Source organism: Drosophila kikkawai, chromosome 3L (genome assembly GCF_030179895.1).
Source record: "Drosophila kikkawai strain 14028-0561.14 chromosome 3L, DkikHiC1v2, whole genome shotgun sequence".
Classification (NCBI taxonomy): Eukaryota; Metazoa; Arthropoda; class Insecta; order Diptera; family Drosophilidae; genus Drosophila; species Drosophila kikkawai.
In genome coordinates, this window is record NC_091730.1 from 20714156 (window position 1) to 20727961 (window position 13806).

The following is a 13806-nucleotide window of genomic DNA, read 5'->3' on the forward strand; positions in this document are numbered from 1 at the left end:
TTTACTAATATGATATAACCTCTCAATCTCTTTTTGCTACCTTTCCCCCTCTTTACCGAAATCGAAATCGATATCGAATCGAATTGTGAATTAAATAGGACTTCACATTGGATTTTTACTTTCGTCAATTTTGGACCGATCCTCGTTTAGCGTATAGAAAACGACCTGGTGTAGAAACACTATCGGTTGGATCAGAGTTCATTAAGAATATTTGGGTACCTGACACCTTTTTTGTAAATGAAAAACAATCATATTTTCACATTGCAACAACCAGTAATGAATTCATACGTGTGCATCATTCTGGATCGATAACAAGAAGTATTAGGTAAAAACCAACTCAACTACTGCAACTCCCAAACTCTAAGCTCTCAATGAAAGCGCAAAAATAAACATTTTTAATTGTCTGTATATGTGTATGTGTATTTAACTATTTTACAAACTAACCCTAATACAATCAAAACCAAAAACAAACCCAAAAGAAACAACCTAAAACCTTAAACCAAAAACCTTCAACCAAAAACAAAAAAAAATTAAACAGCAAATACTTCCAACATTCTACTCTACCTTCTAAAGATTTCGTTACAAAAATTATCATTTTTGACCCTTTTTGCAACTAACTTTTTTTCTGTGTGTGTATAAATCGATGTTGTAATTTACTAACTCTAAAATGAAAATGGAAAATTTCTACAGAACGAAACAAAAGTTTTCTTCCAAGCGATTAAAACTAATCAAGTGAGTTCAATTGGCAAGTGAAAGTGAAAGAAAGTTGGCAAATTTCGAGCGATTGTCTTTGAAAACCGTAAAGTATTTGAAAACCTCATGAAAGTCATCGGTTAGAGAAGAAAATTTACTATCGCTGCTATCGAATTTATCGATTACAAAAGCAAGAGACCGTCTGCACTTTCCGCGATATTGATTGCACAGAATAAAAAATAATTTTGCGTTATAATTTTCACTAGATTGGTTATTTCTTGAAAACAATATCCGCGTAAAGATATTCTAAATGTTTACCCAAACGCATTATATGTATATGTTCACTTGATTGGCTGGTGAAACCATGACTCATTCCATACCATCGCTAGGATGGAAGTGTTCTGTCCCTCACATCCCCAACTGAGTGGCTCATGAATAAATACAAACGCATATATCTATATCCCTCACAACAAACCACAAGAATCAGCAATCAGTAATCGACTATCGTTAATCGCTAATCGTTAATCGCTTATCGAGAATCCATCGCATTCCGGTTATCGCATGACTATCGTGTATCTGACACCGCAAAAAGGTTTGGGTACTGGGCGCTCTATTTTCTACTACCTTTAAACAAGAATCTGTCCAAAATCGCAATAATAACAACAACGAAACCCCAGGTGCCACCTAATGAATGAACAAGCAACAGCCGTAGCTAAAAGCAAGCAAATAAGTATGATTAGCGTTTATTTTTCGTAGCCCCAAGCCGCAATTAATTCAACGAACTATTAAGTAAGCCAAAGCCTACCATATATACCCTGCGTAAGAGCCAATATCGCCTCACTATCTACAACTAAACTGCCACTCAAAGTATCTCTCACTTACCAAAAACAAAGCAGCAAAATTATATATATCGAATATAGCTCATATCCAATTGAACTCGCTCTGTATGTAATGACTTGATATGCCCCCAAGAACCCAAGAACAAAACCCCCCCGTAAATGTTGTGTGTAAATAACTTAATAGATTGCCATTTTTTGAACCCTCTGCTCGTTTGTTTGTTGATGTTCACCTGGATACCAATGAACCACTTACTAATCGAATATTCTCTCTTTCCCAAACCGAAAAAATGTGATTTAACCCTTTTAGATTGACTATCACCGCATCGTGTCCGATGAATCTACAATATTTCCCAATGGATCGCCAGCTGTGCCACATTGAAATCGAAAGCTGTAAGTACTTTGATCTGAATTGCCACATATTTCTAGCCAAGTAATGATAATTACAAGGAAGGAACAATAATCATAATAATAGCCATAATGAAAATTGTCAAAAACGAAATGAAGAAGAAAACGATGAAAGAAACCATGTGAACAAAGCAAAATGTGTGAACAACAACAACTCATTCAGAATGTCGGCTGGGGAGTGGCCAAAATAGGGTGTTTTTGGCCCTAAAATAATCATTTTCCAGTGCTGTCAATTGCTTTGCCTCTCTACCATTTCTCAGCCAAATAGCCTTGCACCTTTCAGCCACCGTCTGCACTCCGTTTTGGCCACTCCAGAAAGCCGAACTCAATTCAGCTTAGATCAACTCTCAAGCAAAGGCCGTGCGCTGTTTGTTCGGTGTGGGCAGAAAATCGATTAGAAAACAAGTTTATGTGAAAGAAACCAAACCGAAAACAATTAAAATGCAAGCAAGTAAATTTTAAGTGCCACAGATACAGATACAGAGACACACACAACCCTAACACACAACCCCGATTCGATTGAGGAAAAGCAATTAAGACGCCTTTGATGTCAATTGTGAACAGAGCAATTATGTTGCAACAAATGGAGGGCAGGAAATCGAATTGAATACAATTGAATTGTCTTTAGGCAGAGCTTATAGGTGGTAAAGAATTTAATTTCAGGTTTCCTTTGCGGTCATAGGAATTAATTCGGGCTTAGCTCTCTCGGCAGATTTGATTTTTATTTGAAATATGTCTGTTTTCAGTTCGTTGTGCATATTTTGTTCAACCAAAATTGTCCCTTCGCCCAACCAATAACCAAAATCAAATGAAACCACAACCAACTCTCATTCAACTAGTTCCAGTCCCCCGCCCCCCCTCCACCCTCGGTCATTTATATATTTGTTTTTTGAACCCACAAAAAAAAGTTCAACCAAATAAAGAGTCACTGAGATGTAAACCCAGTTCATGTGCATTTTTATCAGAATCAACCCGAATGTATTACCCAACAGCAATCAACCAGTTATCAGTACCTATATATTCACGATCAACAAACAGTTCACGATATCATGGCGCTGAATTCATGAAGAAGATTGGTTGGTTTTCGGTCGCCTTCTCAATTTCAGCAACCGCAGAAGGCTCCACACACACCCTGAATACTGATTGATGATCTGCCACCAGATCTTATGAATATGCGTAACCTTTGACTTTGCCCCTCACGCCCCTGTTAGCCTAAGTCTAGTATTATGCCTTAATGTAAGTCAGTCCCCATACACAGCACGCTTTTGCTTAAGATCTAACTATATTGTACATACGTTCAGTATGCATATCATTTATGTCCCTGATATTCTGTGTCACAACTCGCCACTAGGAATGGCTTAAGAAATCACCAAATTCGATATGTATATCGATATAATACCTGATTTTTTGGGCACTCAATTAATGTAGAATTTGTAACTGAAATGTTTAAAATTTTAAATTCTTGTATGCATACAAATCAATATTATATTTTCATTTAATTCTAAATCTGAAAATCGTATATCAATATTAATTGCAATACAATATTTTCGACATCATATCGGTTTTTTCTTTCCGATATACATCCCTACTTGCCTTACAGAAACACAAAGACTCTATATTAAACAGAACCCTAGCTCTTAAGTCTGTATTATTTATTCCGAGTGCTTCAGTTAAGTATTCTGTGTGCGAAAAGTCCCCGATCAAGCTAAATCCAAAAACACCCAAAACAGAACAAAACAAAACAAATAACATCAATTAATTAACTACTGCCCCCCTTTTTGCAACATCAAATCCAACAACTACTACTACTCCAACTTCAACAACAACGTTCGAACTATCAACAATCAACAACAACAACATGAAGTCGGTTACACGATGCGAGATATCCGATATTTCTGGAGAGATGGACTGAGTAGTGTTGGCATGAGCAGTGAGGTCGAACTACCGCAGTTCCGAGTTTTGGGACACAGGCAGAGGGCGACCGAAATAAACCTAACCACAGGTACCCCCATACATTACAAAATCATAAAACCAAATAAAACATAAATATATATATGCAAAAAATAAATCAATTATAACATCAATATAATCACATTACCATATTCTTTGTTGTTTTCGTTTTTAACAAGCATTTTTACCAAACTGAACTTTTAACCGTTTTGCGTTTGTCGTAATGAATTTCGTAAACGTATTTTCATTTTGTGTGTTTCCAAAAAAAAATATATATATTAAAAAACAAAGGGTTAGCGCATATCCGTCGCACCTTAAAACCCAGCAAAAGTTTTGTGTTCTTTTCCGTCTACTTCTACTTCTACTCCTTCTTCACCAATATATATATTTATCAATATAACTTTATCGAGTGCTAACCGTAACTTGTGCTACTAACCAGAAACCGAACCAACCCCCATCTTAACATATATATATATTGTGTTTGAAGTGTCCTCTACTAACCTCTGTTGTGACTACTACTCGTTGATTTCATCTTAATTCTCTATTCTTCTATTCCTTTGTTATGTTTTTACTGTGGAATTCCAAACCGATTAACCGTTTAACTAATTAACCGATCAGTAAAGCAGCAGTTAGTGGCGTAGTGAGCGTTAGTTAGGCCCAGCGTTTATCGTTTCTCGATTACCCCGTTTTCGTTTGAGTTTCACATTTTTGGTTCATGTTCCTCCAGAGTCGCAAGAGAGTCCAGATTCGTTTGCTTGGGTAGGCAAAATCAGCTAAAACGCTTACGAAAACTAAGAAACTATTTAAGTAAAGGCCCGAAGACATTGTAAAAGCCAATAGCTATATATAACTACTATATTACAATAAACAGAAGACACAAGAGCACCCATTTCTGACACCTAGTGATAAGTGTAATATTTACTAGTCTTAAGCAACCCAACAACTACTACTGCCAATAAGAACAAACAGTAGCTGTAAGTCAACCAGAGCGTGCCTACTAAAATGCTCAGCCTCAACCTTAGTCCTAGTTATGCTTTGCCAATGGATATCATACAATTATAATGCATTCTTAGCGCAATTGTAATATACGAACAATTCATTATCTTAGTGTTTCTTCTCTCGATGGAATAAATCAAAAAATATATTTTTGAACAACACTTAAAGCGACAAGTTCTGAATGAGACTATTAATCGAAAGAAAGAAAAAAACTGAAAAAAAAAAAAGATAATCGAAAATGTTAAAAATGTAATAAAAAATATATAAACCAACAAAAAAAACACACTGCGAACAAAACGAATTGTATTTGAATTGTTATGAAATTTTCTAAATGATAGAATAGAACTTTTTAATAGTCTCACGAAATGTATTTTTTGTTTTATGCATATTTTTCGTCAACAACAACGACAACCTCACCAACGAACTGTGCCTACAACAACAACAACAACTGCTACTAAAACAACTGTATAATAAACTCGCCCAACAACAAAAATCCAAAAACAAAACAAAACCAAACAAAACACCAAACTGTACAAAATGCAATTTGCAAACATAACAACAATTACAACGAATACAACAACAATAACAACTACAACCAAACTATATACACCATATATAGTCGGCTACACGATGCGTGACATCCGCTATAAATGGAACGAAGGCCCCAACTCGGTCGGTGTCTCGAGTGAGGTTTCGCTGCCCCAATTTAAGGTCTTGGGTCATCGCCAAAGAGCTATGGAAATCAGTCTTACCACAGGTACCTGTAGACGGTTACCGATTTTCTTTCAAACTTTACTTTTACCTATATATTATATATATTTACGAATAACTACCGATGATGACTTATCTTATATATATAAATATATATCTATTATATACCATATACTATATCGGGGGTGCCACAATAATCGCTGGTTATTTGAAATCACTTTGAAAGGGTGTCCAAAAGTATGCAACAATTTGGCTAGCAAAAATTTGAGATTTAAACAAGAAATACAATTTGTATAACTGCATACTTTTGGAATTACTTTCCAGTGATTTCAAAAGAACACACGAGAAGGTGCCCAAAAGTATGCAAATATTTTGTTAGCTTCCGAAATTGTTGGAATTGATGAAGCTGCATACTTTCGGGCTTATATTTAAGTGAAACCAAATCACTAGAGACTTCTGTGTAGCATCCCTGCATATAACTATATCGATTTGATTTTGCGTTTTCAATTCAATTCTACTCTTGAGGCTTTTACTTTCGTTTCGTTCAGTTCTTAATTTCTCGATTCGAACTAATTTTCAAGCAGCATTCTGTACAATGTTCTCCAAATTCAATAAAAAAAAAACAGGCTTGCCAAAAAACTTGGGCTAATTTCCGGGTAAATGGAAGCCTGCTTCAAGCACCCACCTCTGATTGATTCAATCAGGGAGAGCGAAAGTGCTTCAAGCAGGGCGATTCCAGAAAAAAGCATGTTAAAAGCATCCAACGATTTTTACATAATTTCTTTTTCCATTTAGCTAGCGTTTGTTTCATCAACTAATCTACTCCATAGCATACCAAAATACCAAGCAATAACGTTAACAATTAAATAATAATAGCATTAACAAGTGCATTTAGCATTAGCCCACTTCATAGTCTAGAGTCTGATAGACTAAGACGCGTCTTAGAGCTTCTCCCACTTTTACTCGTACTTGTACCTACCGGATACTGTTCATATATCTTTAAACGCAAAATCAACGCATGTTACAAGCTAGCAATAATATTCCGATTTAGTTCGTTCATCAAATTGATTTTCTTTCGGCTTTATTTTTTCGTTCGACTCTTAGTTAATTCCGCCTTGATTTCAACGCTCATAAGTTCATACTTTAAAGCGAACCATACCAAAAAAATAGAAATGCCATGAAAATAGAATTAAAACTATAACCTCTATCATTGGCAGTGCCAAAAACAAAACAAAAAAGAACCCTGAAATGGAAAAAATCCAAAACGAATCAAAATGCAATTGAAAAACAATTCACTTAGCGACCTTTGTATCATAGAAACCAAAAATAAGCAACAATGAAAATGATCCTATGCAAAAACTGAGAACATCAAGTAATCGATTATAGCAAAGCTTAATTGAATATGGCTTTTCCTTAGTAAATCATGCTTTTGATTTATGCCTGGCATTATTACAACAACATAATCTATTCAAATTTTTAAGCTGCCAAAACACCAACACACTCATACCCACACCCACACACATACACATAATTTTATTAACTAGTCACAGAAATTAGTTTTTACTACCAAATATAACAACAACAGCGATCTACAAAAGTATTTACCAGTTACGCTATCGAAACTCATTAGCATAATCGAACAACAACAACGACAATCAACACCAAACATTCTGTATTGTAAATCAACAACTACAACAAAGCATTAATTAATATTGAAATCCCAAATCGAACAAAAGTAATGCAACATCTATTAAAATTCTACTCAAATTCCATACGCAAAAAGAATTCAAACCTTTTCTCAACAAAAAAAAAAAAATATAAGAAAAAATTAAAGATGCAAAATTAACAAACGAGAAACAATAAAAAGTTCAAAATCACTTATATACATACTATTTATATATATATATTTATATATAACAAGCCAAAAAATACCCCTAAAATATATATATATCGAGAAAACAAATAAACGCCCTCCCAAGCATGCTCTCATCTTATAAAGTTTCTTTTACAAAAAAATCCTCTAACAAAATAAATATATAACTATAGACAACAGCAACAAAAATTGCAGGCAATTCAAATGCTCCTTATTAGGTCTTAGACTAGCTGCCTCTACTCATATTAAGTTATCCTTTTATTTACCTTACTTTTATTGAGATTTGCGGTCAGTTTTAGTTACCCTATAATGCAAGCCACTTCTATTTCTCAAGTATTTCGTGACTAACCAAACTAATTTAATATTTGTTTCCAATAACCATAATTATTTGCTTCGGTTTAGTCGAAGTGCAGAGGGGTTCTTGCAGAAATACTGAAAATAAAATTAAATTAAAATTGTACATTTTTAAATAAATGAAAACTGTTTCTGAAAAGCCTAAGAGCATAATATTATTTTCTGCAAGTACCCTTTGTGGAATGCCTAGAATATTTCTTAAAGTTTAGTTCTTGACCCTAGCTTTGAATTGACAATTTGCCAATTTCGTTTATAGCCCAATATTTTAGTACTTAAATCTGTTTATTGAAGTAATGCCTGCCTGATAACGAAGCGTCGCTTAGATCGAGACTAACAATATTTCCAGGAAGGTGCCACAGTGCCGCCAGCCACTCATAATTTCACATAAAAATGCGCTCATATACTTAATTTATTTATTCTCTCTTTTTAGAGTTTCGGTTTGGTTGTTTTGAACTTTATTTGTTACATTTTTGGTTGGTGAAGAAAACCTACTAATATTGTTTGTAAATAATTGCAAATGAATTCGATTTCAGCGAGCAAAATACTAATAATATTTTTGTATCTCTCTACTCTTTCTCTCTCTCTCTCTCTTCCCCGCTCTTTTCAAACACGCTGAACGAAATGATAAATTAAAAATCGAAATACGAAAAAAAAAACAAAACAAAACAAAAACGATAAATAATAAACAAAATACAAATTAATTAATTGGCGAGGGCAGGCAACTATTCGCGCTTAGCCTGCGAAATTCAGTTCGTGCGTTCGATGGGCTACTACCTTATTCAAATCTACATACCCTCTGGACTGATCGTTATTATATCATGGGTATCATTTTGGCTCAATCGCAATGCAACGCCGGCGCGTGTGGCGCTCGGTGTGACAACCGTGTTGACAATGACCACTTTGATGTCGTCAACAAACGCAGCGCTGCCAAAGATTTCGTACGTCAAGTCGATTGACGTCTATCTGGGAACATGCTTCGTTATGGTCTTTGCCAGTCTACTGGGTAAACAAATCAAACTACCAAAAACTACTACTACCACTTAACCCCCGAAAACCGATTCCGATTCCAAACCAAGAACCAAAAACCAGTAGCAAAACGAATATTACCCCATAAATCTCTCACACACACAACAACCCACACACACACTCTCGTTTACACGAAGGCAGATGTCTCTGTGATCTCTGCAAATTCCAAGATTTGTTTCGCGTTTTATTTCCGTTTCCGTTTTGATTTCAGCCATTTTTTCGGGGCGCGCCTCCAAGTCGACAGAGTGGCGCGCCATCTTTAAGTTTTCGTTTTCGTAAACAGATCAAAAGAAAAATGAAAACACACACACCTTTGCCAGCTTTCCGTGCCACGCTTAGCGTCACAGAAGAAAACAATCTTGCAGATACATCTCAACTACACACTCTAGTTTTCCCCGGCAAAACTGCGTCTGCATTTTGAGAAATTTCTAAATAAAATGTAAAACCCCATTCGGAACTAGCAGCTCAGTTTTGCCCTTCCACTGTAGTTTAATCTTTAACTTTAAAACAACTCTTAAATCTTCAAAGATTTCACATTTCTTATGGAGCCAACAGACCCTGAGCGTCTTATCTATAAGGATACTGAAATGCACTGCACCTGAGGCACTGTAAATGGGTCAGGCCAGCTTGAAATATATATTATAAATTCGGTTCCAAATCCCAAAATTCGTTAAATATATCAAATTTCAAAATTGTATTTCAAAAGTTTCTCAAAAATATCTCAAGCTTTGATGCCGTCACCCGGTCGAAATGCTAACTTTAACTTTCTCTCTAACTGTCTAACAACTAAAACAATTCTCAAGCAACAACTTACACCCACAACTACAACAACAACTCCAACAAACAGCAACAACAACAGCAAGAAAAAAAACAGAATAAGAAAAAGCTAAAGCTAAAGAAAAGAAACTGCAAAGAAACCCAAAAGAAAACAAATCTCTTTTTTCGTATTTGTATGTTCTTGTTAATTTTTCAATACAAAGAAAAACTGTCATCCAAAGAAAATGTATGCAAATTCATAGATACGCGCCTGCGAACCGAGCGTAAAGGCACGAAAATTTCCCCCCAACGTCCCACCCAAAAAATACAAAACAACAACAAACAAAAAAAGAAAGGAAAACCCCGAAAACCCCATAACCGTTTTGCACATCGCACCTAGAATCGAAGCATGCTTCAGCCTCAAAAGACAACAAAAATCCAATATCCAAGCCACATTAGCCTCTCTTCATATATACGCCCGTATATATGCCCATTTATATACATATATATATATATAGCCTAACTATATAGCCGACTCAGGTTGAGCTTGTGTTCAAGAGCACCCCAGACGAGCAAATCTCACACACTTGAGCGAACACACTTCAACCTGAAATGGTACCCAGATATCAATATACGCCCAGCTTCCGCCAAATGCAAAACCGCAAGCTGCAAATTGCCAACTGCAAGCTGCAACAAAAAAATCGCAAACCGAAAAGTAAAATGTACAAACCAAAAACCAACGCACCTTAACCAAATCAAAACCAATTCAGAGCCCAGGGTACGAGTAGATCGATCAATCAAACCCACCTGTAACAATTACTGAGAAGGGAGAGCGCAAACAAGAAATACAAAAAAACGAAACCAGCATGCCCTGCGCCACACCTGGCTTGACTCGCGATTGAATTGAATCAAAAAACAAATACAAAAAAATAAGAACAGACACAAAACACTGTAAATATGGTTCAACAAGTCGTCGATCAACAGCCAGAAGACGCAGCCTCCGAAGACTCTTCAAGACAACAGAGCCCAATCAAACCAAAATAACCCAAAAATAACGTAGAAAGTGCGCCAAAAAAAAAAAAAAAATGTATAAAATTTCTGACATTTGGAGCCTTCAAGTTTGGGTCCTTTAAAGGGGGGTCCCAGACATGAAGGCTGCCAAATGGCCACGACCAAGAAAATGTAAAAATAACTTGCACCATTTAGAAACCCCTCAGAGGTTAGGTAAGATATGATTCGTAGTCTGCTTTCTGTTTTGTTTTATGGCTTTTTGCAGCGATTGGTTGACCCCCCCATTGGCCCCTGGTAAGTACGCTCGTTACTAGTTACTCGTTACTCGTTACTTCCCCCAACCATTTTTCAAAACTTTTTCGGGGATGGCAACAAATATCGATTAAATACATAAATTATTATCGCGATTATACATTTGTTTGTGGATAAGATATGAATTTACATCAGATTGTTATAAAATTATTAGGCAACTATTTTCGAATTTATATCGATTACTCGAACTATAATATTCTAAACCGTTTATCGTTGTATATCGATCAACATATAAGGAAAGTATCGATATATTTTAAAGTAATTAAAATTACAAATGCTTTTTATATAACCGAAATTGATATATTTGTCCGATTTAATTTATTTTCATATTAGGTTTGTATTTACTTTAATATTTTTTCGACATCTTTCGATTAATGCCAGCGATATTTTCGCTAGATATTTATTGCAATTCCTCACTTTCGATATGCCCTTCAAGGCGATTAATCTTTTGTCGCGTTATAACATATCGGACTTAGTTTCCTCCACCTCTTTCTAACACATTCATCGGCGAGTATGCGATTTTGTTGGACTTTCCCAGTAACACTTAAAAAAAAAGTACCCTCCTCCCAAATAAAAACAAAAAAAAAACACCGCTCAATCAGTGTGCTCCATTGAAATCTGAATTCGTAACATTCCCAAGGATAATGACAACCGATGTGAAGAGAAGAAGAGAGGCTGAAAGCCAGGAACAAAAGCTGTAAGGCTCAACAAAAACAACAACAACAACTACAAAATGATGGAAATTTTCGTGTCCTTTATAACGGGCGACTCTCTGTTCAATGAATTTGCATTTAAGGCACGCACACGAACATTTTCCTTGAATGATGGTCTCAACTGCAGAAATAAATGTGTACATAAATCGTTTGGCTTACAAATGACTTTTTCCACTCATTTCACAAAAACAATAACAACAGCAACAACAATAACAACAGCAACAAACGACAACAACAGCAACAACAATATCAACAACAACCGTCAACACGAACACTCACTCTCACACTCCAAATGCTCTGTCTCTCCTTTTTTTTCTAGTATATTGCTAACTCACTTACTCACACACACACATACACACCACACTCACACACTTACACAAGACTTGCTTTATTCGAATTTTCCTTTGCCTGGCTAAAAATGAAAATACGAATATAAATTCACTTCAATTTTTGATTTCACTTACCCCAGAAACCCAAAAAAGGAAAGCAAAAACACTGAAACAATCTACAATATTTGCTTCAAATGACTCTAAATGTTTCTTATAGTCTATGAAAAAAGCCTACCCCAATCCTATTAACCCTCTAATACCCATATTACCCACATCCCCCCTACATATTCTCCCAAATCTCACCTCTTTTAGACGCTGTGCCAAAATGAACTGAAATTGATTGCTAAATTCTTCATGGAAACTAAATTTCTTTTGTTTTTCTATCTTTCTTTGTAACCGATAAATATCGATAACCTACCCGCACCAAATTACCAAAATATATATATACAATGTATACTACCAACTACTACTGCCAACAACAACAACAATTCAACAACTATATATCTGACTATATATCAACTACAACCAAAATCATCCGAACTTCATGTGGAACTTGAACTCAAACTCGAACTCGACTCTAAATTATGAACTGCATCTGCATCAAATCAACCTTCTACTACTTCTTCTAAACCCTACCACCCAACCGTATGCCAAACCGTCCATCATCGAATCAAAAATCGATCAATCTCTTCAAAAATGACAAAATTCCAAAATCAAAAACCGCCCTTTTCAAATATATATTCGAAATGCAAATTGTCATGTCAAAACTTGAAAATCAACCATCAAAAATCCGATAATCAAAATCGATCAAAACCAATCAAATCGTATATCGTATATCGTATATCGCAATCAATAGAATACGCCACCGTCGGCTACATGGCAAAACGAATTCAAATGCGAAAACAAAGATTTATGGCGATCCAAAAGATAGCCGAGCAGAAAAAGCAACAGCTCGACGGAGCGAACCAGCAGCAGGCCAATCCGAATCCCAATGCCACCATGGGCGGTGGAGGAGGAGGAGGCGTCGGAGGAGGAGGTGGAATCGGTCCCGGCATGGGTCCTGGCGGACCGGGCGGACCCGGCGGCGGCGGCGTGAACGTGGGCGTGGGCATGGGCATGGGTCCCGAGCATGGCCACGGGCATGGCCATCACGCCCACAGCCACGGGCATCCGCATGCGCCCAAGCAAACAGTGAGTAACCGCCCAATCGGCTTTTCCAATATCCAACAAAACGTTGGTACGCGCGGTTGCTCGATAGTGGGACCCTTGTTCCAGGAGGTGAGATTCAAGGTCCACGACCCGAAGGCCCACTCCAAGGGAGGCACCCTGGAGAATACGGTCAATGGCGGCCGCGGTGGACCCCAATCCCATGGACCGGGTCCAGGGCAGGGCGGTGGTCCGGGCGGCGGTGGTGGTGGTGGCGGCGGCGGCGGAGGAGGTGGCGGACCGCCCGAAGGCGGCGGCGATCCGGAAGCAGCGGTCCCAGCCCATCTACTGCATCCGGGGAAAGTAAAAAAGGTAAAGGTAAAGATCGTAAATATGCGATTTGGTTGGGAGAATATTTGTATACTTTTTGGGAGTTCTTTTTGTGATCATTTTATTTATCAGATTATTTAGATAGGGATTTGAAAATGCTAATAGAAGTGTCCAAAACTATATTTTATCGTAAATATAGATATTAAGACACATTTTTAAAATATAATTAAATATATTAAAGATTATGTTTGAATATTTGGAGCCGCAGACATTTTATTGCATAATTTAGGACACGTTTTAAGGAGATTTAAAAAAACTAGTGGTCTTTGTAACTTCGTCGTGATTTCGTTTCTTAAATAAAA

At 36.6% G+C, this 13806-nt stretch overlaps 1 protein-coding gene across 3 annotated transcripts in view; it reads left to right on the forward strand.

The window, feature by feature from the left end:
* Rdl (Resistant to dieldrin) overlaps nt 1-13806 on the forward strand; it is a 40779-nt gene that overhangs the window by 21068 nt on the left and 5905 nt on the right. For 2 of the 3 annotated variants that reach the window (XM_070285299.1, XM_017172967.3), the window contains exons 5-9: nt 99-325; nt 1840-1922; nt 5503-5640; nt 8540-8824; nt 12825-13486. In XM_070285299.1, coding sequence (XP_070141400.1) covers nt 99-325; nt 1840-1922; nt 5503-5640; nt 8540-8824; nt 12825-13486 — 1395 coding nt within the window. Of the gene's footprint in view, nt 1-98; nt 326-1839; nt 1923-3801; nt 3940-5502; nt 5641-8539; nt 8825-12824; nt 13487-13806 lie in introns of all 3 variants that reach the window. The other variant, XM_070285300.1, reaches the window with a different exon arrangement.